At 39.2% G+C, this 27,970-nt stretch overlaps 1 protein-coding gene and 1 non-coding gene across 2 annotated transcripts; one reads left to right on the forward strand and one right to left on the reverse strand.

Annotated features, from left to right (window-relative positions):
• Positions 1 to 2,676: 2,676 nt before the first annotated feature.
• LOC127633824 (adhesion G protein-coupled receptor A1-like) lies at positions 2,677 to 27,684 on the reverse strand. The gene is made up of 6 exons (XM_052113155.1): positions 27,638 to 27,684; positions 21,034 to 21,161; positions 9,053 to 9,176; positions 7,052 to 7,203; positions 6,251 to 6,346; positions 2,677 to 6,054 (listed from the first exon to the last, which is right to left on the reverse strand). Exons 1-6 carry the CDS (start codon positions 27,638 to 27,640, stop codon positions 4,572 to 4,574), a joined length of 1,986 nt encoding a protein of 661 aa, XP_051969115.1. The 5' UTR covers positions 27,641 to 27,684; the 3' UTR covers positions 2,677 to 4,571.
• On the forward strand, positions 14,841 to 14,922 carry trnal-uag (transfer RNA leucine (anticodon UAG)). Its single transcript has one exon. It is a non-coding gene; the product is annotated as a tRNA-Leu (tRNA).
• Positions 27,685 to 27,970: the final 286 nt, after the last annotated feature.

The raw sequence follows: 27,970 nt of genomic DNA on the forward strand, positions 1-27,970 counted from the left end.
TTAGCAATCACACTACCACTTGACCAATAAAAAACATATATAATTTTATCATAATAATATTTTCATAAATAAATAATTGTAATTTATGTGTATAGGCCAATTATTGCGACATTTCAGACTGTGATGCTTTAATTTTGCAATAAAATAATTCCACTTGTGATTTACTGCTCTAAACAATCACCAGTTCCCATTCAAACCAATGTCCCATGTTAACATAGGTAATCATGTTACCATGTGAAGCTGTTAAAATCACTCTTAAGCTGTTGATATGCCCCCCACCCCCTATACATTAATTACATGTATAGACGGTAAATTATATATTAAATGTAAGCAGAGTGACGCCACCACCGCATGTGGGGTAATTGCGTATCAACAGGTTAAACTGTATCAAATTCAATAGAACAGACATCAATTAAACAAAATGGGTTGATAATGATACCATCATTGTTTTTATAATGTGCAAAATATCTTTTCTTTGCTCCTTGGCAATTCACATTGAACAAATCTGCTGAAAAGGCAAGCAAAATTATTCACATGCACATCCCCAGTTAACATGGTCCACACTGGTGGAATTCACTGGCTAGGCATCAACCAATAACTTCATTGACCCAAACACTGGTCTTTCTCTCTCACATCTTGAATTACAAATGCACAAGTGAGTTTTGCTACAGGTTGTTTGCAGAATTAGTTGCAAAAATCAAGGCGTGAATATTTGAAGTTGCAGTGCCAGATTTGAGAGGTTGTAAGTGCTGATTTGTGGTTATATTGCGAAAAGTACAAAAGTTAATGTGTAATACAAGTTTGTATCTGTAGTTGTATTTATGTGGGCGTCATTTTTCACATTTGTGACTACTTGTCTACAATTGTGAATTCAGAACACAAGTTTTGAATTATTGTCTGTGAGTGTCGATTGCAAAATTCTACTTATAATTTTTATTTTACAAGTTTTCACATCTGTGCTGTAAGTGTTAGATTCAATTTATGAGTACAACTATTTATTGTGCAAGTTCTCAAATCCAAATTTGCAAGCTCTCGAGTTCTGATACTGATTTACCTTCATAGGATGGTAATTCATCATCTCTTGGTTCCTACAGATCGGAGCTGATGTCAGAGTCCTTGACAACAGAATGTGTGAGAAGGGATCAGCTGCAGAATGGGGAGGAATGATGAATAAACAATCGGCCAAACCCTGCAGCTCTGTAGACCGTCAGCAAGAGAGCTGAGATGCAGCACATGCCTGACTCAAGGCCAAGTTGGTGTCTTTTCTTCCTACTAAATTCAGCGATGAGTTTGACAAAACACATTGGCCTTAACTTAACACTATGAAAGGATCAGGTAAGAAACAGTTCTAGTTAGGGAAGCAGGTTTACGGAGCAAAAAAAAACAAACAAAAAAACAACAAAACTTAAATATAAGACTCTAGCAACTTTTGGGCATTGTGCTGCAATTTATTTCAACTCACGACTCTTAAAGGGATCATTTACTCAAACATAAAAATTCTGTCAAAATGTACTCACACTTGTGTTGTTCCAAAACCATTCTTTACTCTGTTGAAGACAAAAGGAGATGGTAGGCAGAATGCTAGCCTCACCATTAGGGCTGCCAACCGCCATAATATGGAATCATACCATATTTAAAGGGACAAAGTTGCGTTCCGTTTGAATCCCATATGGCACGACATTTGTCCTGTATTTTAGTGTCTCACACCCAAGCTGCTGAGAAAGTTTAACAAACTGAGAGAAATTAACCTGAAATACAACCTTTTGCATATATTGTGTGCGATATCGGCAGTTGCTACATAGCACAGATGCCATGCTTGAAAGAAGCAGCTGAGGAAAAGATCATGCGTTTTCTGTCGTGTTTTCTGTCAGGAGCAAGCTAATTTGACTAAGCATATAGCATTTAAGTGCATAAAGTGATGATTCCAGAATGTCAGTAAATGCATCTATTCTTGACATGATGTTACATTGCATATATGGGATATGTCAGTGCTCGTTCTGGACGAGAGACTTAGCTAAATAACGATGAGAAAATATTTTCAAGTTATGCCTTTTCTCTCCCATAAAAATCCATTATGATGTGTGGTTGTTTAAAACAGAAAAATATTGTTTCTCTACTGATTTCAGCTTCGTTCTTTTGGTAAAATTAGTTTTTTTGATTGACAGAAATTTGGTTCTGCCTGGTGATTGTTTTAAAGCAGTTTTCATTTGAAGAATATTAGGGGTGTTCAAACTGTTTTTTTGTTTGTTTTTTAATCCATCAGCGCTGCTTTCAATTGTTTTTCATCAGCTCTAGGTGGACCTCTTTAACCATTGTGCAGCGCCTAGTGCAGGAGCCCCACTGGAATAAAAAACTCCCTTATTTAGAGGTGGAATGTACTGTATTTGACTGGTAGAAAGTTGGCAGCCCTAGTCACCATTCACATTCATTGCAAGGGGAAAAAAATGCAATGACAGTGACTGAGGCTAACATTATGCCTAACATCTTATGCGTTTCATGGAGTAAAGTCATACAGGTTTGGAACAATATGAGGGTGAGTAAATTACTGACTTTTCATTTTTGGGTGAGCCTTTGATCTAGAAAGAACAGGATCTCAACATCTGGTGATAAAATACATTTATTGGAAATTGTGACAAATGTATTAAAAAAAAGAAAAAGAAGAAACAACCACTGGCTTTGGGTCAGGTTAGTGCAAAAATCACATGAACTGACCAAAAAATTAAAACGCTGCAGCTCTCTCATATAAATGTTGTGGGTGAAGATAAAGCACAAGACTTGGTAAATCAGGCAGGTAGATAAATTTAATGTCCACCAGAACTTCAAAGGAGGGCTTATTAGTATCCATGTACTACACATCTGCAGAACACATGGTTCTGTTGAGGAGCATTTTGAGTAACAAAGGCCTAACTCTAATTTGGTGAAAGACTCTGGGGTAAATAACATCAATTCCATGCAAATGTATTTCTGTGTGGTTTTACGAGTGAAAGATGCAACGTGATCCCTGAGCTCACAAATAAACAACATAAACAAGGAATCTTTCAAATAGTTCACATCACTCCAATATCTTCTGTTGCCACTTTCATTCATTAAATGGCACAATATATTAAAAACAAAATGTGACAAATATGATCACAACATTAATGAGAGCAGACAAATGTATACCTCTGTGACCATGTATTTGTCATAATTTACCCACTGCTTTGCCCACTGTTTCACAGCTACATAAGTTTCCAGTCCAGGCAACATCTTAGATCTTAAAAGCTTCAGTATGTTCAGTAAATCAGCTGATTCCTGTGTGCAAAGTGAGTTGGCACAGTGACTAGATATAATCTGTTAATGAGAACCTGTCTCCTTCCTACAAACTTGGAAAGTGAAGCCCTCCGTAATTGGCTCAGTATAAAAATGAGTAATGACACATGGGGTTACTACAAGCTCCAGTGTTTCCATTAAGTTGGCAATCATATGACTGTATGTAGCTCATTAGGTGAGTAGAAAATAATTTTTCGTTATGGCGAACATGTTTGAATGATTTAGTGCAACTTTAGACTTTTGATCAATGTATATAACTGATGGTTATTATAAGGCCATTGACTTGAACTGTTCTGCACCTTGCTGTCAGTAACTAAATATTGTGTGCGCATACATCACATGTGCAGTTCAAAATGCATTCTGGCTGGGCACCTCTCTTCGTGATTTGTCACCATGGAAACACAGGGAGCCTATTTGTTTGCTGTTTTATCGCTGAAGATGAAATAATGACAGTTTAGTTGTGGCAGCCACACAACATTATCCACGTATCACAGACTACTTGGTACTTTTGGGGGTAGATTAAAGGTTGTATTTTAATTATATAAATTCTAACGTTTGGCACATATAAATGACACCAAGACCTGTCACCTGAACTTAAAAATAGCCATGTTCATTGACTAATCTCAATGTCTGTTCAGTTTTATTTTTAAATTGAATATATGCTACTAGTTAAAAGTGCTGGTGTTTTCCCACTTGGTGACACATTTTTTGTTTTACTAAAATGCAAACCGGAAATGTGGGCGATTTTGGCTCCAAAAGAGAGGACTCACCTTGCACTACTGGAAATCTTGTTAACGGGTATATGAACACGAGCATGTTGTCACATGCAAATAGACATATAAACACATGCACTCTTTGATTTCTCACCCACACTTAACACACATACAGTAAGTCCACAATGACATAATTGCACATTATGTAACCGTACCCAAAAATACATGTACAAAAACCAGTTTGATTATAAAAGATCATCCCAATTAAATGCATGTCATGTGTTCTTTGCTGCCATTTCAGAATGGCAAGAGGATAAAACTAAATGTAGCTGAGTTGATTGTGAAAAGATATCTGAAAGAGGTAAGCAGAGGTGTTATCTCATCTTTGAAGGGGAAGAAAATGTATCGACAGATAAGAGAGGGAAGTCACAGCGGAAAGACTACACAGTAGCTTAGCTCACAGGAGAGAGGGCCTTTGGGTTACAGACCTGGGACTACACAGTAGTTTAGCTCAGACAAGAAACAGGTTGCTGGCTCTCAGTCACAGGCCTACACAGTGGTCTCATTTTTCCAAGGTCCAGTCCTAATGTTACCTGTGGAATCAGAAGTAAGTAGGTAGTCCTCGTGCTGACTATTGTTCCGGCTTATTGTCCCTCTCCGGCTGAGAGTGCCTTTCCTGCTGAGCGTGGCCTGGGAGCATGACAGAGTCACCCGTGGAGGGGTCATATCCAAATGCAGCATTACATCCTCCTCTTTATCAGCCATCTTAGGACAACTATACATTAGTGGTCCCATGTTAGGGTCCCCTACCTGGCAAGTACCAGTAAAGGGGTCAGTTTTGGGGCAGCATATGCTTGAAAACGGGTCTGCTTTGGTGCAGCACATGTGTCTGTGGCAGGTGTGTCCGTCATGGCAGGAGAGCTGACAATCCAAGTGTGCACTATGGCAGGAGATGCTATCGTGCAGGCTGTGAGAGGCCAGGCTCTCGAGGTGAGGACTGGGACTGGGGCACCGCAGCTGGTTGTCAGGGTGGGGGCTGTGACAAGACAGCTGAGTATCCAAGTGTGAGGCGTGGCAGGTGAGCGGGTTGTCCAGGTGCATGCTGTGAGGGCTGTCCAGGTGGGAGCTGTGCACACTGCCGTCCATGCTGGTGGACGTCATGTGGTAAGAATAGTCCCTGAGGCAGGGCCGAGGTCGGTTGAAGGAGCGAGTCTTAGACCTGTCCTTTAAGCAGCTTTGCAGGGGCAGAGTTGTGCGTGGCAATTCATCGGGGAGGGACTGTGGGCGGCTCCCAAGCAAGGGTGAGGGACTGTGCAGGGTGGCGCAGCAGGTGCTTGTTTGGTTCTGGGTGGAGGGTAAAGTACCCAATTTACAGTGCGGAGATGGAGAGTGGAGGTGTGGGGAGAGCAGAGGTGTATCTGTGCAGGAAGTGTCTACCTGGCAGTGGATTTGGTTCTGCCCATGGGATGGTGTATGGCTGTGACTTTGGGCGGGTGGGTCAGGATTACCTGCTGCCTCCCCGTTGACCTCCACCTTTGGTTTGTTGGGGCAACAGGCCCACCACCGGTGCCAGACATCATCACGTTTTGCACAGTGCTGAATAAGCAGAAAAAGCCCCAACGTGACTGAAAATGCTCCATATAGACAGCTGAAGATCATGTCCAGAAAATGGCCCTGTGATACAGCCAGTGCTCCAAACACCCAAGTGGCCAGGAAGAGGAAGAGCGTAAAGGCAGCGGCCCTTAATTGAGCTTTAAAAGAGTGCTCATTGGCCAACATGGAGGCCGTGATGGCAGTGCAGCCTGAATGATCACCGTGCTCTCCTGGCTCTCCACTGACAGCATGGCAGTGGCCGATTTCAGCCACGGCTAGACGTTGCTGTTCTTCAGTCATGGGCTTCAGCTCGTACTTGCGCTCCGGGTGCTGCTTTAGCTGCACAAATGTGCATAGAAAGTAGATGCACATTACCAAAACCAAGAAGGCAATGGGAACATAGAAGCCTCCCAGACTGGGTTCCCAGGCCATCCAGCAACTGCAACAGAGACATTTATTAAACTGACAGTGTAATTTTAAATCTCCATCTAATTACAGACCTCATGGTAATTTATACCATTAATTAAGATACATTTCTCAGAATCAGTGACACTTGTGATATTTGAAGGCTCACTAAAAAGTAAACATATACAACTGCCAGCTAATTGGGAATCATCAGCAAACAGGATACTCACTAAGGGGCATCATCTCTGCTACCATAGTTATCCAAGTTTACAGCAGCTGAAACTCCCACTATGATTAGGGGGACTCCACCACTCACTAGATAAAACCTGACAAGAGGTCAAAGAGGAGAAATGAGGTGAAAAAATGACAAAAGAAATTAGGTATTCCAGCAGGTCTCACAAGGAATGCATTTTATAAATATTTCATATATTATCTGAATGATGATCAGAAAAGAAATAATTCCATACACCGCAACTCACATTGTTTACATGTCCCACCAAAAGAACATTTGCATCAGCAATTTGTCGAGGGATAGGAATTGTAAGGAATTGAATGGGATAGTTCCCCCAAAAATGAAAATTATGTTATAATTTACTCATGTTGTTTCTAGGAGAATGACACTATGAAAGTCACTATTCACTTTCATTGTATGGGAAAAAAGATGCAAGATGTTAGACAAAATGTTAGCCTCAGTCGCCATTTACTTTTATCGTATGGGAAATTAAACACAATGAAAGTGAAAGGTGACTGAAGCTAACATCTCTTTTTGTGCTCACTGAAGAAAGAAACTCATTTAGGTTTAGAATCACATAACGGTGAGTAAATGATGACAGAAAGTTAATTTGGGTAAATCCCCCTTTAACGATTCTGGTCATGATTCTGATTCCACTTTTTAATTCCTTAAAATTCCGTAATTTTAAGGAAGAAAGAATAGACCATTTTTGGCAAAAAAGTATTATTTTATTCCCAACCCATTCTTGATTCCAAACCCTATGCTTGTAAGCAAATCCATGGGAATTCCTGCTGTCTACCTGAAAATGGTGGCTTTAGGGCGTGGCTGTTTGGGAGGGTCTCTGTCCAAGGATATGGGTGGGGCTTTGGACACCTCATTGCAGATAGTTCTGGCAGTGAACAGCAGCCATAGCATGCTAGAGAGGGAGGAGTAGTGCAAGATAATGCCAACCTGCCAATGAATAAAAAGAAACATTACAAATTAAAAGCTCAATCATACAGAGCAGAGTGGGCACAGAAACATACTGATAAATCTGAAGCAGCTCTGTAGTGTGTGTGCATATGTGTGTAGGTAATCCTCCTCAGACAGTGAGGTCCTCTTTGGTCCAATAAACACTTACTGCATCCAACAAACACACTGCGTCCAATAAACTCACTCATTCATCCATACACTATATATATGAGATTTATATGGGGTGCAAAATATTATGTGCTTCATATTGAAAAACATCATAAAACCAGCCTGAGCTGGCTTGCTGTTTCAGATGGTTTAAGCTGATCCCCGAGCCTTGCCAATCTAAGCTGGTGATCAGCTGGTTCATCTGGTCAACCAGCTGATCTCACAGCTTGGCCATCTGAAAAGTGCCTAAAACCCCTATAAAAACAACAAACAGACCAATCTGACCAGGCTGGCAAACCAGCTAAACCCAGTAAACCAGTTTAAGCTTGTTTAATATTTTTTTCCCCCAGCATGGCTCTGAATGTTTTGAAAATTTTACCATTTTATATGGTAAATTTGATACATTAAGGCAGGGTTGGGAGGGTTACTTTTGAAATATATTCCATTACAGAATACATGCTGTAAAATGTAATTTGTAACATATTCCGTTAGATTACTCAAATTCAGTAACATATTCTAAATACTTTGGATTTCTTCTTCAGCACTGGTACATTTTTTCACTTGTTTTGACTATAAAAACTCTGCCAGTACAGTAAGACAAAATACACGTTAAAAATACATTCTCTGAAAAACCTAAATATCTTATGCAGTCTTATGCAGTGTTGTTTCTAAAAAAAGATCAATCAAATTGAAAATGATCAAAAATATGATTTTTGCCCTAATATTAAAGGTCTTACCAGAAAAAAATGATCCAGCGTGAATTTTCTAGATAAAAAAATATGATTGTGTCTGGTAACATACATGTAAAATGGCTAGAAATAGCATTTTAACTTAGCATAAAGCTGACAATTTATACAAGGTTTATTTCTATTTCTTCTGCTCCAAACTTACTCCAAACGTGCTCGTATGAATGTAACATATCATAAGAAACTGTTTCACCACTGCTCAAATGCACTTTGGATCGCATCATTATTTATATATTTATAAATGTTTACATCTGAAAGGACTAAATATTAAATGAAACAAATCACAATAATATGCAAAGTAATCTCTTCAGTAACCTAAATACATTTGAATATAACTATATTCTAATTACCAATGATTTAAACTGTAACTGTAGTTGAGTTTAAGTACAGTTACTTATATTTTGTATTTTAAATCTGTTACTCCCCAACCCTGAATTTAGGATCATGTAAATACTTTAGAAATAAATATTAAAGGGGTCACTTCCATTGTCAACATGCAGTGTTTGACATTCAATGCCATGGATATATTGTGTATAATATCTCAAATGCATGTTCAGTATGCATCTAGTCATAAATCTGATGTTTCTAAATCTGAGTGCCTCCTGCTGTCATTAACCAAAATATGTTTAATAACCATGCAGCTATAAGCATAATCAAATTAATCTGACTCACTGGTCTAGACTGGCAATTGTGAGTGATGAAGTAATAAGTGTTTCATTTTGAAAGCCTACACCAATCGTAGTGCTCCACTGCATTAGCTGCCCATCACTGAGCATCCCTGTCAAACAGAGCTCTCCATGCCTCAGTAAATGGCAGCAATGCCAGATCAGGTGTCAAAGAGGCCATATGTAAGTGACTTTGTATCGCAGACACTGGGAATGAATAATGTGGTTTGCTCAGGCCAAGGAAACAAGGTGTGGAACTGGGAGGATTACCACTTGACAGAGCACAGGGTATTTGATCTGGTTGATGCCTCCCGCAAACACCCCAAACGTCACGGCAGTGTGGAAGAGGAAGTTAAGAAGCATGTGCCATTCTTTCCTGCTGATTCGGATTATGCTGCAGACACACACACAGACTCGTATTAGATGAACAGACAATCATGCCATGAGTAATCTATAAACAGCTTACAACTGAAAGAATTAAACAAGCAAGTGCCTTTGAAGCACAATACTATAACTAAAGAATCTTTCTGGCCCCATCTGCAAAGTATCTCAGATTTGTGTGGCTCACTAAATGTGGCCTTGTCCCTCTAAGGATAGAAGTGGCCACACTTCACAGTGCAAGCATTACTCACTGAGAATAGCTGTGACAGTTAGGGGGATGATACTATAAATATTGGAGGTCTGACTCAGGTTCATGGCAAATTGTTCCAAAAATATTTCCTACTGTGAACTTCCAGTGTGAGTACTTGTATCACAAATGGCTATGTTTGTACGAATTGGAGGTGGAAGGAAGTTTTAAAGAAATTTGCTAAAAACTGAACCATACAGTCTAACAGTACAAAAAGGGACTGTGTATAACACTTCATTCAGGGTTGCCACACCTTTTGATCTCTACATTTTCATTACTTTTCCAGTTGTATATTAATACTGGATAATTCTTTTTTTATTTTCTTTTAAAGACTCCGTGAAATCAAAATGAAAGTTTTTCTGCTTTAAGTCCATATCTATTAACTTCAAGGTCATCTACATGCTGGCATGCTTCTAAATGTTGAAAAAAAAAAATCTGAATATATAAGCATTTGAAATCTACAGTCTCTCTCTCTTCTGGCTAAAAAGACTCAGGAACATGAATGACATCACATAGAGGTTGAGAAACCTTGTCCATTCAAATGCTTGTTAGAACAAAAACGCACCCTTCCCTACATCTCAGTACATATGGCTGCGTTCTCACTGGCACTGATGATAACTTTGCAGGGCACTTCAAATGGAGCACAATCCCTGCTGTAGGGTTGTTCCAAACAGAATCCAATAATAATCACATAGGAGATAAACGTGAGGAAAATATCTGGAATTTATTTTTAATGCAGCCGTTTTTCAGAGGCTTCTTGGGATGTACAACATGAGTAGTGTTCTTTTTTCTTTATGTTTAGTGTATTGTGAAAACAATGATCTATTATGATGTTTTTACTAGCTTGTTTCTCATTAATCTGCATCGACTTGCACACCGGCTCCAGCTACGTCGTACGTAAAGGCCAGGATACAACGAGTTTGTTTGTGGGCTGGTTACATGGTCAGTATGAACATCGTTCGATTCTCAAGTCAGTCGAAAAGCGGTTGGACTTGGTATTGAGATCGCTCCTCAGATTCTGTACCAAATTCACTCTCTAGCAGCAGTACAGTGGACATGGGGAATATGTTTGTGTGGGCTACGATATAAACTAAAGCCTATTGGCAATTTCTTTTTAAAAAAGACACAAGCTGTGAATGAACAGATTCCAATTTATGTTTTGTGGTCAAGATTAAAATTAACCTACTCATAAGAGTAATTCCTTTGGGAATCGGACTATACTGGTGGTGTTGAACAGTATGTTTCATGCTGTAGATTAAAATGTACTAGCTCATAAGAGTAATTTGTTTGGGAATCAGTTTATACTGATCGCTCAGTTTGTTTTGTGGGTTTTTTTGTAATTTGTTATTGATTTCTACAGTAAATAAAGAAAAGCAAAACATATATACATAGAATCAACATTTAAACCCCACAATTTAAAACCCCCTTACCCCTCCCAATCCCCAACCTCGCCCTGAACCTCAACAAACATTCCTGTGGTCGCACAGGAATACAGTACACAGTAGATATTCCTGTATATACACACACACAAAAAGCACACAAACTTTTATATATATATATATATATATATATATATACAGTGGGTACGGAAAGTATTCAGAACCCCTTAAATTTTTCAGTCTTTGTTATATTGCAGCCATTTGCTAAAATAATTTAAGTTCATTTTTTTCCTCATTATTGTACACACAGCACCCCATATTGACAGAAAAACACAGAATTGTTGACATTTTTGCACATTTATTAAAAAGAAAAACTGAAATATCACATGGTCCTAAGTATTCAGACCCTTTGCTGTGACACTCATATATTTAACTCAGGTGCTGTCCATTTCTTCTGATCATCCTTGAGATGGTTCTACACCTTCAATTGAGTCCAGCTGAGTTTGATTATACTGATTGGACTTGATTAGGAAAGCCACACACCTGTCTATATAAGACCTTACAGCTCACAGTGCATGTCAGAGCAAATGAGAATCATGAGGTCAAAGGAACTGCCAGAGACAGAATTGTGGCAAGGCACAGATCCGGCCAAGGTTACAAAAAAATTTCTGCTGCCCTTAAGGCTCATAAGAGCACAGTGGCCTTCATAATCCTTAAATGAAAGACGTTTGGGACGACCAGAACCCTTCCTAGAGCTGGCCGTCCGGCCAAACTGAGCTATCGGGGGAGAAGAGCCTTGGTGAGAGAGGTAAAGAAGAATCCAAAGATCACTGTGGCTGAGCTCCAGAGATGCAGTCGGGAGATGGGAGAAAGTTGTAGTAAGTCAACCATCACTGCAGCCATCCACCAGTCGCTTTATGGCAGAGTGGCCCGACGGAAGCCTCTCCTCAGTGCAAGACACATGAAAGCCTGCATGGAGTTTGCTAAAAAACACCTGAAGGACTCCAAGATGGTGATAAATAAGATTCTCTGGTCTGATGAGACCAAGATAGAACTTTTTGGCCTTAATTCTAAGCGGTATGTGTGGAGAAAACCAGGCACTGCTCATCACCTGTCCAATACAGTCTCAACAGTGAAGCATGGTGGTGGCAGCATCATGCTGTGGGGGTGTTTTTAAGCTGCAGGGACAGGACGACTGGTTGCAATCGAGGGAAAGATAAATGCGGCCAAGTACAGGGATATCCTGGACAAAAACCTTCTCCAGAGTGCTCTGGACCTCAGACTGGGCCGAAGGTTCACCTTCCAACAAGACAATGACCCTAAGCACACTGCTAAAATAAGGAAGGAGTGGCTTCACAACAACTCTGTGACTGTTCTTGAATGGCCCAGCCAGAGCCCTGACTTAAACCCAATTGAGCATCTCTGGAGAGACCTGAAAATGGCTGTCCACCAACGTTTACCATCCAACCTGACAGAACTGGAGAGGATCTGCAAGGAGGAATGGCAGAGGATACCCAAATCCAGATGTGAAAAACTTGTTGCATCTTTCCCAAAAAGACTCATGGCTGTATTAGATCAAAAGGGTGCTTCTACTAAATACTGTACAAAGGGTCTGAATACTTAGGACCATGTGATATTTCAGTTTTTCTTTTTTAATAAATGTGCAAAAATGTAAACAATTATGTGTTTTTCTGTCAATATGGGGTGCTGTGTGTACAATAATGAGGAAAAAAATGAACTTAAATGATTTTAGCAAATGGCTGCAATATAACAAAGAGTGAAAAATGTAAGGGGTCTGAATACTTTCCGTACCCACTGAATATATATATATATATATATATATATATATATATATATATATATATATATATATATATATATATATATATATATATATATATTTCAGTGCATCCAGAAAGTATTCACAGCCTTCACTTTTTCCACATTTTGTTATGTTACAGCCTTATTCCAATATTATGTTATGCACATGTGATTTCTTTTGTTTTTTTTATTGTTAATAAATTTGCAAAGATTTCAAACAAACTTCTTTCATTATGTCATTATGGGGTATTTTGTTTTTAGTATTTTTGTAATATTTAAAAATTACAAAAATTAGTAGCATTAAGTAGGCCCTCTGAAGGTGCTCATTTGGTCTGTGTCTGTTTCTTATTGACCTGTGTAACTACACTCAGTGCAAGAAGTTGAAACTTGAGAATTTGCTTACACTGACAGCAGCAAGTCCCTTAAGGAAAGTTGTTAATACAGGAGTCAGGTAGTTAGTCGAGAATGATGCAGCAATTGCTCCTTGATGATGATGTGATCCTGGCATCTAAGGCAGGCAACTCAGTCCTACTCCATTAAAACACCCTTCTTGCAGGGTTTTGTTTCAACACATATTTTTAAGTAACCACCAAGGCCTTTATTAGATGACCCAGGTGTGTTTGACTAGAGATGATACCTCATTCTGCAGGAGGGTGGACCTTCATCAGAAGGAGTGATTAACAATGGATTATGGAGGCCTTTACACCTGCCAAGGATGTCCTCCATTAAACACTGAGGATTTTTAAGTACTGTGGGTGAATTGCTTCACAAATAGACATGGACACAATTGTCTGAAAAAAGCCTAAGGAAACTCTGAATGAAGGGTAGCGTGGCCGAGCGGTCCAAGGCGCGTGGGTTCGAATCCCACCGCTGCCAGAGTGTCCTTTTCGAATGCTGCTGTGTCAGCTTGTACCACGTGGAGTTCAAGGCTCAGCAGTTCAAGTCACTATGACTGTTCATAATGAAGGTGAATTGACCGAAGGTTTGGCAGTATCAGTATTGAGTGGAAGAATGAGGGTTAAGCATAAAAAACAAGATAAGAACACTCTCTCAGTGACGCATCTTGTTATCTCAACTGGGCAGTCTTTGCTTTTCTTGGAGGAAAATGAAGGTTTCGTAGAGATGAACCGAACCAAACTTTTCCACTATTTCAGAATGTAGGGGAGAATCAGTGTATACCTTTTCCATGGTGGTCTGGCCGAGGGGGTCTAAGGTGCTGGATTTAGGCACCAGTCTCTTTGGAGGTGTGGGTTCAAATCCCACCACTGCCAGTTATGATTTTAAATTGATTATGTAGCATTAAGCAGGCCCTCTGAAGGTGCTCATTTGGTCTGTGTCTGTTTCATATTGACCTGTGTAACTACACTCAGTGCAAGAAGTTGAAACTTGAGAATTTGCTTACACTGACAGCAGCAAGTCCCTTAAGGAAAGTTGTTAATACAGGAGTCAGGTAGTTAGTCGAGAATGATGCAGCAATTGCTCCTCGATGATGATGATGTGATCCTGGCATCTAAGGCAGGCAACTCAGTCCTACTCCATTAAAACACCCTTCTTGCAGGGTTTTGTTTCAACACTTATTTTTAAGTAACCACCAAGGCCTTTATTAGATGACCCAGTTGTGTTTGACTAGAGATGATACCTCATTCTGCAGGAGGGTGGACCTTCATCAGAAGGAGTGATTAACAATGGATTATGGAGACATGTAAACAATTGTCTGAAAAAAGCCTAAGGAAACTCTGAATGAAGGGTAGCATGGCCAAGCGGTCCAAGGCGTGTGGGTTCGAATCCCACCACTGCCAGAGTGTCCTTTTCGAATGCTGCTGTGTCAGCTTGTACCACGTGGAGTTAAAGGCTCAGCAGTTCAAGTCACTATGACTGTTCATAATGAAGGTGAATTGACCGAAGGTTTGGCAGTATCAGTATTGAGTGGAAGAATGAGGGTTAAGCATAAAAAACAAGATAAGAACACTCTCTCAGTGACGCATCATGTTATCTCAACTGGGCAGTCTTTGCTTTTCTTGGAGGAAAATTAAGGTTTCATAGAGATGAACCGAACCAAACTTTTCCACTATTTCAGAATGTAGGGGAGAATCAGTGTATACCTTTTCCATGATGGTCTGGCCGAGGGATCTAAGGCGCTGAGGAACATTGAGGATTCTTAAATACTGTGGGTGACTTGCTTCAAAAATGTCTTTTTGCAGAATGTGAATGTGAAACTGCAGATTGGTATGGTAGTGTGGCCGAGGGGTCTAAGGTGCTGGATTTAGGCTCCAGTCTCTTTGGAGGTGTGGGTTCAAATCCCACCACTGCCAGTTATGATTTTAAATGGATTATGTAGCATTAAGTAGGCCCTCTGAAGGTGCTCATTTGGTCTGTGTCTGTTTCATATTGACCTGTGTAACTACACTCAGTGCAAGAAGTTGAAACTTGAGAATTTGCTTACACTGACAGCAGCAAGTCCCTTAAGGAAAGTTGTTAATACAGGAGTCAGGTAGTTAGTCGAGAATGATGCAGCAATTGCTGCTCGATGATGATGATGTGATCCTGGCATCCTGGCAGTAATATTTAAAATTGAAGTGCTGTGAATACTTTCCGGATGCACTGTATATATATATATTAATCATACACATTTATAGCTATACCACTCTCTTCACTGCCATTTCCAGATTTCCCTCCAAAAACATAAAATAGTTGCCCCATTTTCCAACAAACAAATCTAAGTTACCCCGCCTTTTAAATGGCACTTCCTTAAAAGCCCCCACCCTCCCCATCTCCATGCACCACTCCTGAAATGGGGGCGCCCCAGCTGAGCTCCATTCCATTAAAATAATTTGTCTAGCGATCATTACACTGGTTAGTTAATTATAGCCTCAATGACCTCGCCAAGCTCCTCCAAGGTTATCTCAAAATCAAGATTCTTTATTTTGCTCAGTTGTCAGTTTAGGGAGTTCTAATGGATCCACAAAGTTCCTAATATCTTCACCAGAAGACTAAGATGTGGAACAATATAAATCAAGATAGAATTCTTTAAAAGCATTATTAAGCATTATTTTTCTATTCTATCTCTTTTATTACTTTACTTATACATACATACTAACATGTCTAGTTCACTAATAACACATGTCTTCAAGCACATCCCTGTTATCTGTTGTAGACCGTTCACAAGATACAGATGCAAGACAAACGCAACCCACACAACCTATGGACGCTTTGCACTTCAACACCTGCTCCACTCTCGTTCTCAGTGGGACTCTGGAACTGCCAGTCTGCTGTGAACAAAGCTGCCTTCATTCCAGCTTTCGCCATGCAGTCCACCCTCAGCATCCTGGCACTGACAGAGACATGGATACGTCCTGAGGATACAGCAACACCTGCTGATCTCTCCAACAACTTCTCCTTCTCCCACACCCCTCGACATACTGGTAGGGGTGGGGGAACAGGTTTGCTCATTCATAATAACTGGACTTTTTCACCACAGGCTTCACTATGTAACAATACATCTTTTGAATTCCATGCCATTACTACAATGCAACCCACAAAATTACATTTTGTTGTCATCTATCACGCCCCAGGTCAGCTGACAAGCTTTCTTGAGGAACTGGATGTCCTGCTGTCCTCCTTGCCAGAGGATGACAGGCCACTTGTGGTTCTTGGTGATTTCAACATACACCAAGACAAACCCCAGGCCATTGAACTGAATACTCTTCTGGCCTCATTTGACTTGGAAAGACTACACACCACAGCAACTCACAGGTCAGGCAACCAGCTGGACCTCATTTTTACACGTAACTGTACCACCTCTAATATTCTTGTTACACCTTTACATGTCTCTGATCACTACTTTGTTCAATTCAACATGATTCTCCCATCCATTGTAAAACCGACCCCACCTTTGGTTTCCTTTCACCGTAACCTCCGTTCCCTCTCACCCTCTCACCTTTCCACTGATGTCTCTGCCTCTCTTCCCACAATAAATGTATTTTCCATGCTTGATGTAAACACTGCCACAGACACACTTAGCTCTACTTTAACAACCTGTCTAGACAACATCTGTCCTCTCTCCTCTAGACCAGCACGGACTACACCACCCAGCCCCTGGCTGTCTGATGTCCTTCGTGAACATTGGACTGATCTTAGGGCAGCTGAGAGGAGATGGCGGAAATCTAAAGATCCAGCTGATCTAGGTAAATATCAGCTTCTGCTTGCAACTTTTTCAAATAACGTTAAAACTGCAAAAACTTCATATTACCAGACCAAGATCAACAGCACCACAGACACTCGTAGCTTGTTTAGAACATTTAACACACTTCTCTGCCCTCCCCCTCCACCACCTGACACATCACTGACAGCAGATATATTCGCCACATTTTTTACTGATAAGGTTACAGCCATCAGCAATACATTCACAGCACCACACCCTGTCAAACACCTGGCTCCTGTATGCAACCCTTCTTTCCCTATGTTCTCTCCTTTAACTGACACTGAGGTCTCTAAACTCTCTATGACACGCAACTCTACTTGTCTTTCCAGCCCAACGACACCACAGTGACCGCTCTGGCAGACATCTCAGCCTGGATGAAGGATCACCACCTTCAACTCAACCCTGCCAAGATCGAACTCCTTGTCTTTCCAGCCAACCCGGCTGTTGAACACAACATCACCGTGCAGCTGGGTCCAACTACAGTTTCGCCTTCCAAAACGGTCAGAAATCTAGGGGTAACCATTGATGATGAGCTAAATTTCACAGACCACATTTCAAAAACTGCAAGATCATGTAGATTTACACTCTACAATATCAGGAAGATAAGACCCTTCCTCTCTGTACATGCCACACAACTGCTCGTTCAGTCCCTTGTCATAACTAGACTGGATTACTGTAACGCTCTCATTGCAGGCCTTCCTGCATGTGCTATTAGACCTCTCCAAATGATCCAGAATGCAGCAGCACGTCTGGTCTTTAATGAACCTAATAGAGCACATGTTACACCACTCTTTGTCTCTCTCCACTGGCTGCCAGTTCATGCACGTATTAAATTCAAGGCCCTGATGCTGGCATATAAAACAGTCACTGGGTCTGCTCCAGCATAACTAAAAACATTTATGCAGAGCCACATTCCCACCAGAAGCCTGCGGTCGGCTAAGGAACGTCGCCTTGTCGTACCAAAACAAAGAGGCACCAAAACTCTTTCCCGGACTTTCAGTTTCATCATACCACGGTGGTGGAATGACCTTCCCAACTCAATCCGAGAAGCTAACTCACTCTCTATCTTCAAAAAACGGCTAAAAACACATCTTTTCCAAAAGCACTTAACCGGTCACTAAAAAAAAAAAAAAAAAAAAATAATAATTATTTACATTTCTTGTTGCACTTAAATCTGTTTTGTATACTATTCTGATGATAGTGAAACTTTGTAATATGGCACTTTTTGTACCACCGTCTCCCTAAGATGATTCGCTGATGTTCTTCCTCTTTTGTAAGTCGCTTTGGATAAAAGCGTCTGCCAAATGAATAAATGTAAAATGTAAATGTAATATCAATGGCCCAGTTAAAAATTTCACCACCAGCAGATTTCACTGAGGGAATGGTAGAAAAAGACTTTATATATTTAGCTGAAAGCTTCCCTACATTTTCCCTCGACTGAAAGTATGACTGTCTTGCCCTGAATAGCCAAAACTCCACCTTCTGTGACAAAATAGTATTATATCTGTATTTCAATTGGGTCAATTCTCTAAGGCCATCAGATGACATTCGGTGCTTCAGCTCTGCCTCTGCACTTTTAATATTCCCTTCCAACTCCACGAGTTCTTTTGCTTTGGATTTTTTGATGAATGAGGCATATTGTATGATCCACCCCCTAAGAACCACCTTGAGTGCCTCCCAAGCCATGCCCACCAATTGGTCTCCATATACAGTAAAAAGTGATTTCAGCCTTTAACATTTGTTGGAATTCAGGATTTAGCAAAAGGGATACATTAAAGTGCCAACAATATTATTTATTTTTCTCTGTATGTGGCAACATCTCTAAACTCGATGAAATGAGGGACTTCGATATATACTGTATAAAAAAATCTATTCTAGAATAAATCTTATGGACCTACCAGATGGGTTCAAAAGTCTCCAAATAATAAGACCAAGATTTTTACTCATCCTATGAAATGTCAACGTTGCGCTAGGGGGCTTACACACTTTTGCTTCACTATGATCAAGAATTGAGTCCATCAACAGATTAAAATCTCCTACCAATATTATATCATGAAGGGTGCCAGCGGCTTGCAACATCCCTTCAAGATCTTTAAAAAAGCCATGATCATCAGCGTTAGGTGCGTAAAGTAGATGTTTACTTATCAATGTAATGACTCTCTCTGCTCTTACTTGAGCCAGCACTAAAGAAAACATGCACACCCCATATCTACACTTCCTGCATGGAAAGATGCATTTCATGAAGGAATACTATATCATATTTCTTAGGTTTAAGAAGATAAATAAACCCTTCTTTTTATGGGGTGCCCCAACCATTCACATTCCATGTGGAGAGAGACAATCCACTCATATTAACATTTGACATTTTGATAAATAGATTGTGAGTCAAAAACAAAATTATAAAGACCACATTTCAACATTAGTGCAATAATAAACCCCAATCCTCCACCCTGAAACAAACAAACAGAAAAAATTAAAATGTGCGCATTAACCCAGCGTGCGACAGCACCAACCAGTGTCCATCCCTCTTAAACTCAAACAGTCGACGTTTGAAGGACATCACCCATTGAGGACATGTAAATACTTTGCGGCCATCCTTAGCATCTATTCTCTACCAGGCCGGGAACATCAGTGCAAAAGTGACCCTCCATCGATGCAAGAGTTTCTTGAAGGAGTGCTACTACATACTGTGGAACAAACTCCAGCCACTAGGCGGAACCAGCACAAAAAGAAACAAAAAAGGCAACCAGCTTCGTTGAACGGTCAAGTGAATGTTTAGTGTGTCAGGCCCACTTGGCTGCAATGTGAAAATCACACATTGACTTACTCCATTGTCTTTATGAATGACAATGCTTGTTGAGGACATGTAAATACTTTGTGGCCATCCTTAGCATATATTCTCAATTTGGCTGGAAACATCAGTGCAAAAGTGACCTTCTGTAGATGTAAGACTTTCTTGCATTCCTTGAATCGGAACAAGAATATGTTGTGGTTTTTCCAAGAAAACCTTCCTTTCCTTCTCACCTCACATAACACAAGATCTTTATTGGATGATCTCAGAAATTTGGCCAGAAACCGATCGGGGCCTGTCTCCCTCACCGGATCGCCGAGCTGGAACTCTATGAGCATGCTCGATTTCCATCTTATGGCCTGTTATTTCGAGTAGACTCGGAAAGAGCCTGTCCAGAAACTCCACCATGACCCTCACTCAACAATTGCACAGAACAGTTGTTCTGCTGACTACGATTTACCATATCCTCCAACTTTTCCTAGACACGCTTCAAGTCTGCTTTGGTCGCTAGCGGATTAGCAGCTAATTCCATCTCCGATGACTCCAGATTATCGATACGTTTCTAGACATCTGCCACTCTTGTAACCACCTCAGTGAATTTGTCTCCATGGCAGTGATTGATCGACGTATTGCAGCAAGATCCTCCTTCATCAGCATTGCCGATACGTTCAGCAATTCAAACCAAATCTCTTTCACCTCTCCCTCCAAATTGACTCGCTAGTCCGAGGCCTCCGGATGACGTAAGTGTCTTTTAATGTCTCCAGAGCCCGAAGATTTTTAATTCTTTAAAATGTTGTCTTCCTAGAACAGTTATGGATCATATCTCACCGGTTTATATCATTACAAGTAATATCAAAACTAGCAAAGTGTGCAGAGATTGCCGCTCACACATCCGAAACTCGCATAGCATCACGTGACCCCCTGTTTTGCACTTTTGATTCAATAGCAGCGTTGTTGAAGTGTCAATGAGTAGTAGCAGGAAGCACTGCTGTCAGACAGAGAATTTTAGTACGGTGTTGCAATCGTATTTGTGGAAGAAATCACATTCGAGAACTGTTAACCAAACTGAAAGTCATAAAAATCATACTCATAAATATATATTTTTTAATTATCTAACTTCCCAACCCTAACAAAGAGTGATTTATTGACATATTTAGTGAAATATTTTATAGCTAAGCATAACTAAATAAATTAATATAAAACATTTTAATTTGCATGATTTCTGATGACTGTTAAAGATTCTATACATTTCCATGACTTTTATAGGCATGGGATTCACAATGTTAAAATTCCCCTGGACTATGGGAATCCTGTATATTTGAATGTTAAACTTAATTGAAATTTGGTCAATTAGAAAAACACAGGACCGCAGTCCTGTTTAAATGTATTTCATAATTTATGCCACAGCTTAACTGGTGTCATGAAACATACCTGTGGTGTACTACATATGTCATGATAGAAATCAGCAGGCAGAGCAACATCACTGCAGTGCAGGCGTACACCACTGGGTGCAAATAGTCCCCTGGATATGGAGGGAAAGACAGCACCCTCTTCAAATCCTGCACACAAATCAGAATCAGAGAAGAAGGTTATAACACTTCCAGACTTCAAACTGACTCTTTGTACCACTTTGTCCATGCAGTGCCCAGAACAGTAAGTATACATGATGGCAGAGTTGCATGACTTGTATTTAGTTTGATTTGAGAAACTGACCTGTAAAACAAGTTACATCTCTTGATTTGAAATAAGAGGGAGAAATGAAGGGCGAGTGGAAAGGGGAAGACAGGAAGAAAGAAAAACAATGGAAGAGGAGAGATTTGTCCCTGTGAGTTAAAGACAACACCCCCATATGCATCAATCTCTTTCAGCATGTCTGTTTTATCACCCAGCTGGAAGATCCCCTTTGTTATGAGCCTGAAGGGTTCCTTCCACTCTGGCATCCAGCACCACAGATGTGCATGCATGTCTCTGCACTCTGACATGAATGACTGAATACTCTCTCCATATTACAATAGCCAATTTCACCTTACTCTTAATCCTGAAATGTCTGACATATATCTAGACTTAGGTTGTAAAAGAGAAATGGACTACAAGGAAAGGCAATCAGCAGTATGCTATAATGCACAGATTGCCCATTTAAAAATTAATAGACATCCTTTCACCAGGACATATACATTTGGCAGATCTGCAGGGCTGTGATAAAACCAGGCCCTATGGAGGGCCAGTTTAGGGCCTAGTAAGGCTTTAGCTGTGGAAAAAAGATACTTTAATTTAAGTAATATGACATAACAAGAGTGCTGTTGACCTAAATATCAGCTTGGTTGTGATTCTGCCTTAAGATTCAGTACAACAGCATAACTGCAAGTGTTATTTGCTTTTAACAGTTCTAAAAACAAGATGTTCATATCAAGTAACTTGCATTGCAGACACAATATGGACAGTTATTTTGTCTATATTAGCTCTGCTAATGAAAATAGTTCCAAACAATGAATGATCAACCATTGACAAACAACGCAGACTGCCAGCATGTTGAGAAAGGCATGAATAAAGTGGAGTTATAAAAACAGTGAGGCATCCAGTCAGATTACAGGAACAAAACAAACATTTGTATAAAATGAAATCAAAATCAATGTAACCTTTCAACACTAAAACTGGCTATTTTTATATGTTAATGTCTTTGTTATATTTTAATCAAACATAATTACAAAATTACTTAACTCAAAATAAATTAAATGAGTTAGCTTTATATTAATTATGACTACATTTGTTGCACTTGCAACCTTTGTGCCTTATCTCCCTCAGTGCATGTCTGCTTCAATCCAAGGTGGCATCAGCACAATTGCTGCCCATTAATCAGTTTCCCATAAAGCATCACTCAGCGTCACATTATTGATCTTTTGACCTCGGTTCTTGAGCAAAGATACCATACCTTTTAACGACCAAGACATCGAACCAGTGTTGCACAGAAAGTTAATGCTGATTAATATCAGCTCCTATAAGTGCCCGAAGCATCCTACAGGAAGAAATCCCAAACAGTGTATCAGTAAATTACTGTTTTGTCAAGGATTTGGAGTACACTTTAGTCAAAGCCTGTACATCTAAGAATAAAGATCTCATCAATGTCACCTAACTACAGGAAAATCTACGAATATATGCTTGTGCCTGTACAAGGTAGGCCTAATTGAAAGCAGTGTTGGTCACTCTTTTACTATAAATTGTAGGATATTTAATCAATAACATTGGAGCCAGCCAAATCTCTTTTAGTTAAACCAGAGATTAATACATCTGCTTGTAAGAAGCGTCAAAAAATCAGGTCAAATTTAAATCTAACATTAGGGCTCAGTAACAATATAACATTTGTATTGTTCTGCAGAATCTGCCCTACAAAGGCAAAACACAGTAACTCTACCAACACTGAATCCTTAAACAAAGCACATAACTTTGTTATTATTTTTATTGCTGTTATTTGTTATGAAGGAAGACCTTTGCGGTTCTGTGTGTAGTTGATAATATTCCTCCTCATTTTAAATCTGGAGAAATGTTGGCATCTCAGTAATCCCTTCCATGTTGTTACATTATATGATATTGGCTTGGTATGGCCACCTGTAGCTGACAAATATATTTGAAAATACGCAAACTTGAAAATAAAGTGAACCCAAGGTATGCATTCACAATGCATGTTATGAATTGTGCCGCATGTCGAGATCAAGCTATTGATACAATCATTGAAACAGACTTGTTGACGTTGTAACAAGTATTCCCAGATAAATCCAGACTTATCTCATGACAAATAAGTGACTGTGGTGATATGAAAATGACATTACTTGTTCTAGTGTTGTCACATTACTAAAATTTCAGTAGTCGGAAATGATACCAGACAAATGTCAAGGTTCTCGATAACAATATTGATACCACAGAAAAAATATACTTATATGGTAATTTGCTATTGAACACACTCCTTTAGCCTATTTAAATTTCAAAGTAAATAATAAATGAAAATTAATTAATGTTTCTTTCACGTGTTTCTGAATTAAGTATGCATTGCTTAAGTGTTTTCAAGTAGGACCCTTCTGAAATGTGTTTTATTTCTTTTCATTTTCTATCTTTTTTTAGTTTTTTTCGTTTTAAAGTTTTATTTATTTTCAAAATGGTATCTAATCATATTAATTCTTAAAATGTTTAACAAGTGTAAATAAAACAGTTACTTTTCAACATACCAATGCATTTTTAACAAATTTTATTCAGCAAAAGAGCACTCTTGCTTGTGATATCTTGCTTAATTAGTATTATTATTATTTGTACTATTATTGTCGATTAATCATTATTATTCTTAATATTACTATAGTGAATTTAAAATTTTACTATTTATTTGTAATATATTTCTGTTGCAATTTCATTTTTGTCTAGCTTTTATTTTGAATTGTGCTTTTATTTTGACATTATCTTTTATTTTGACGTGTGTTTTTGATGGAAGTTTCAAGAGATCGACGGATAGTGGATTTTGCTGATACCGATAAAAAATGGTGGGAAAGGCACATAACCGATTAATTGGCTTATAGTTTTTAAAATTGATATAAAGAATGCTAAAACATTTTCATAGTCTTTCCTGGCTTTGACGGACAAATAAATGCTGCAAGAGTCCAAAATTAATACAATCCAGATATTGTTCAACCAAAATCCCAATATTTCACCTCTAGAGGCCACTGTTATACTGTAGAATCAACACGTTCTGTAAAATACTCTCATGCTGGCAACAGAGGAACATGTTGGAATAATTAAAAAAACTATTGTCAACTTTCTGCATTGATTTTTGCCGATAACTGATAGTTCCAAAAAGCAACTATAGGCACAGATTAAGCTTCACTTTTCCATATTAACAATTCGCTAGATGGTCCAGTGTGATAATTAAAGTGCAAGAGCTTTGATTTAATTATACAAATGTTTTGTCTACATGTGCTGTGTTCTTCACAGTGGTTTAGTGCTCTGCCATCTCTGTCACTAAAATAAGCTTGTAGGAACAGATTGAAAAGTAAGTGTTTAAGAACTAATAATCTGCTGTTTTCACCAGGAAACTACCACAATGCGTACAATGAGCCAAGTAAAAATCATTTTGCAAAAATGTAGGTAAAGTGACATGATCCTTTGAGACCAGGTTAAATAAATCCATATCAAATAGAATAAAATCAAATAGAAAGTGTGTGAACTGTACTGCAGTCTAATCGAGAAGTCAGTGCTGATACCTAGCCCCATCTACCATGCCAATGTTTTATTTGGGATATGTCCTCAAAAGACACCCTAATGTTGGTAGATCATAGGTCTGTCTCTGCGGCAGGACTGGACCTGCTGAACTCGCTTCTTGATCTGGCCTCTGCCAACTCCAGCCTGATCTTAGCCAATCACCATGTGAGTAGAAAAAAGGTCATTGAACAAAAAGTGAGCTCTGAAGAGATGCCATTTCAGGTCTCAGCCAACAAGCATGCAGAGAAGAAGAGGATCATCGCTCACTCAATATGAACTGCTATCAGTCTGTGTACAGACCCTCTTTTGCTTGCAGATTAACATTCCAGACCAGTCTTGAAATCACGTTTTGGTAGGTGTAAATAATACTGCCATTTGGACTTTGGCCAGAAAAAAACTAAATCTATTTTATGAATACCATAACTGATTAAATTTGACCACTAAAATCAGCTTTATAATGTGTGCCATCAAGAGACGAATGGTTGGGAGGTTTTAAAGGGTGATCAAATGAAAGTTGACATATCCAATTCTGAAGAAAATGGAAGCAGCTAAACAATAGGAAAAGGATACATTGGCCCTTTCATCAGGTACATCATATATTCTGAGTACATTGAGATTGACACTTGTCTTTTCTCACGGTCCTATAAGAAAAGTGATTATAATTGAGACATTGAAATTGATTGAACAACAAAACGCCTTTACAAACCTGAAAATGTTCAATATAGTTAAATAATTTTTTTCAAATATGAAGTTATAAAATTGATATATTTAGGATTTTAAAGCATCTTGAGCATTAAGAGTGTTCTTGGCTTCTCCCTCTGTGTGCCTCAGTGAGCAGGCATATCTAGAGACAGAACTTGGTCAGTCAGTCTGCTCCAGTGGACAGACCCATCTTTCCAAAAGAAAATGACTGCATGGGTTTGTTGCAGGCATTTGCAGATATATTCATAAATATATATGAATACACACACTCATATTTACACATTAATTTCGACACATACAAATGTTACAAATATATCCGATATGTAAATGTCATGCACAGATGCACTCACAAGGCCCACAGGCTTGCATGCATGCATGCTCTCTCTTCTCTTTCTAACTCTCATACAGAGCACAAAACAAAAGCAGTAAAACACCTATTATATAACAACTGTCTGTATTCTTTTCACAACTACTGTTTAATATTCAAGATTTAAATTTTGTATAAACAACTAAAAAGAATTACCATATGATCTATAATTAAACTGACTTCAGCATGCAATTCAATTTTCAGCAGCAATGTTGATGGTGGGGAGCTATGATGTTGTTCAGTATAATCTTAAAATGTGTGCATTTGTGTGCAATTTCAAATAGCTGCTCTGCACATGTATGTGCAAATATTATTTTCTATGTGTAATATAATAAAACACTTACCAAAATAAATGAAATCAGAAAAATGAAACCATATTGAAATATGCACAGTATGAATATGTAATGTTCTATCAAGACTATCATAATACTGTATATGTACAATCTGAGTTCAATTGTTAAGAATGGCAAAAACTGTAGGGTAATTTTTTAAAGTGCTTTTTTTTTTTTTTTTTACCACATTAATCACAGTGCTATCATACTTTTTTATATATATATTTTTTTATCTTTCATTGTGGCTCTCTTAAATTTTGCCCTGTCATTTGTTCAACAGATCCAATACATTTTCAATGGAAATGATTGTTAGAACAACAAAATATTTTTTGTACCTCTTTCTACATTTTTAAAGCATAATTCCAAAGCAAAACAGTATCTGCTGATAAAATAAAGTTTCAAAATATATGTTTTACGTGTAACACTGTCTTTGTCTCAACTTGTTGCTTCCCATAGGCCAACATTTATAACATTCTGAGATTCTATTCTTAAATGAGTAGATTGTGTCAATCTCTAACACAGCAATTGACTGGATTCGTGTCGGGGTCTCTGTCCTTGGTGCTTAAAACGGATAATGCGCTAAAAGGTGCTCCATGGTGATGTGATGTGATTGGTTTGGCGGGGGACTTTTGCCTGGTTGGCTGACACAAGTAACCTGATTGGCTGGATATCTGAAAAGAGGAATCGGCGACAACAGACGTCATACGGCAATACAGACGTCACAGAGCAGGTAACGTCGAGCCACACACATTTAAAACCGCTATACACGTCATAGAACCGCTCATACACTCTCATCCGCTCATACACTGAAGCAAAGTAAATTCGCCTTTGACTCCGAGACAACATCGACGAGGGGAAAACCAAGGCCACTGACACGCAACAGCCCCTTGTGATGATTAGTTGACAACGACAATTGATATTCATTGCACGCGCTCTCCAGCTTCCAGAGCCACCAGTGCAGTTACCCTCTGACTAAATCCCTTCTACACAATCTCTAACAGTTTTCAGTTATTCGAAGACAAAATGCTTTAAGCGCATCGACTACATGTAATTGAATAAAGTTAATTTAACAGTGCAGGGATACTGAGCAAGAGTCTGACACTACAACAAATGGATTCTGTCTCTGCCGCTGATGGAATATAGCGATAATCTATGATGTGATGCCATTGTGAGGCATCGCTTTAATTTCGTAGAACACATCCTGTCAATAGTCCGAGATCAATGCTAATGCCCATCGAAAACGCTAGCTTGTTTGGAAAGATCTGTCACTAACATTAAAAGGATAAACAAATGGGTTATGTCATCATTGAAAAGTTTTATGGCTGTGGAAAACCCATGAAGAGTAACAAGATGTAAATGTGGTGCTTTGGTGAATTGGAATTCATCGTTCACTCACCATCAGATCTGCAAAGTAAGGGTCCAGTTTTAGTGCAATAGTGTCAATGTAGTATCACAGTCGGTTATGATGCTGCCATCTGGCGCGCGGCCCTTGTGCACGCGGAGAGAAACGGCATTCCGACAGGCAGTGGGATGGGGGGGAAGGGGTCATTCTCCAGCACGAGGCTGCGGTGCTCGGGTCCTGGAAACATCCAAGAAAAAACACAACGAATATCACAACGAATCATTTATCCACGAACGTTTAAAATCAGTGCGGAATTCACAAACTTAAGTCGTTTGCGGTGATTTCCGTTGGGCACGTGCGCTCGTTCTTCACGCGCCGTGACGTAAG

Source organism: Xyrauchen texanus, chromosome 40 (genome assembly GCF_025860055.1).
Source record: "Xyrauchen texanus isolate HMW12.3.18 chromosome 40, RBS_HiC_50CHRs, whole genome shotgun sequence".
Lineage (NCBI taxonomy): Eukaryota > Metazoa > Chordata > Actinopteri > Cypriniformes > Catostomidae > Xyrauchen > Xyrauchen texanus.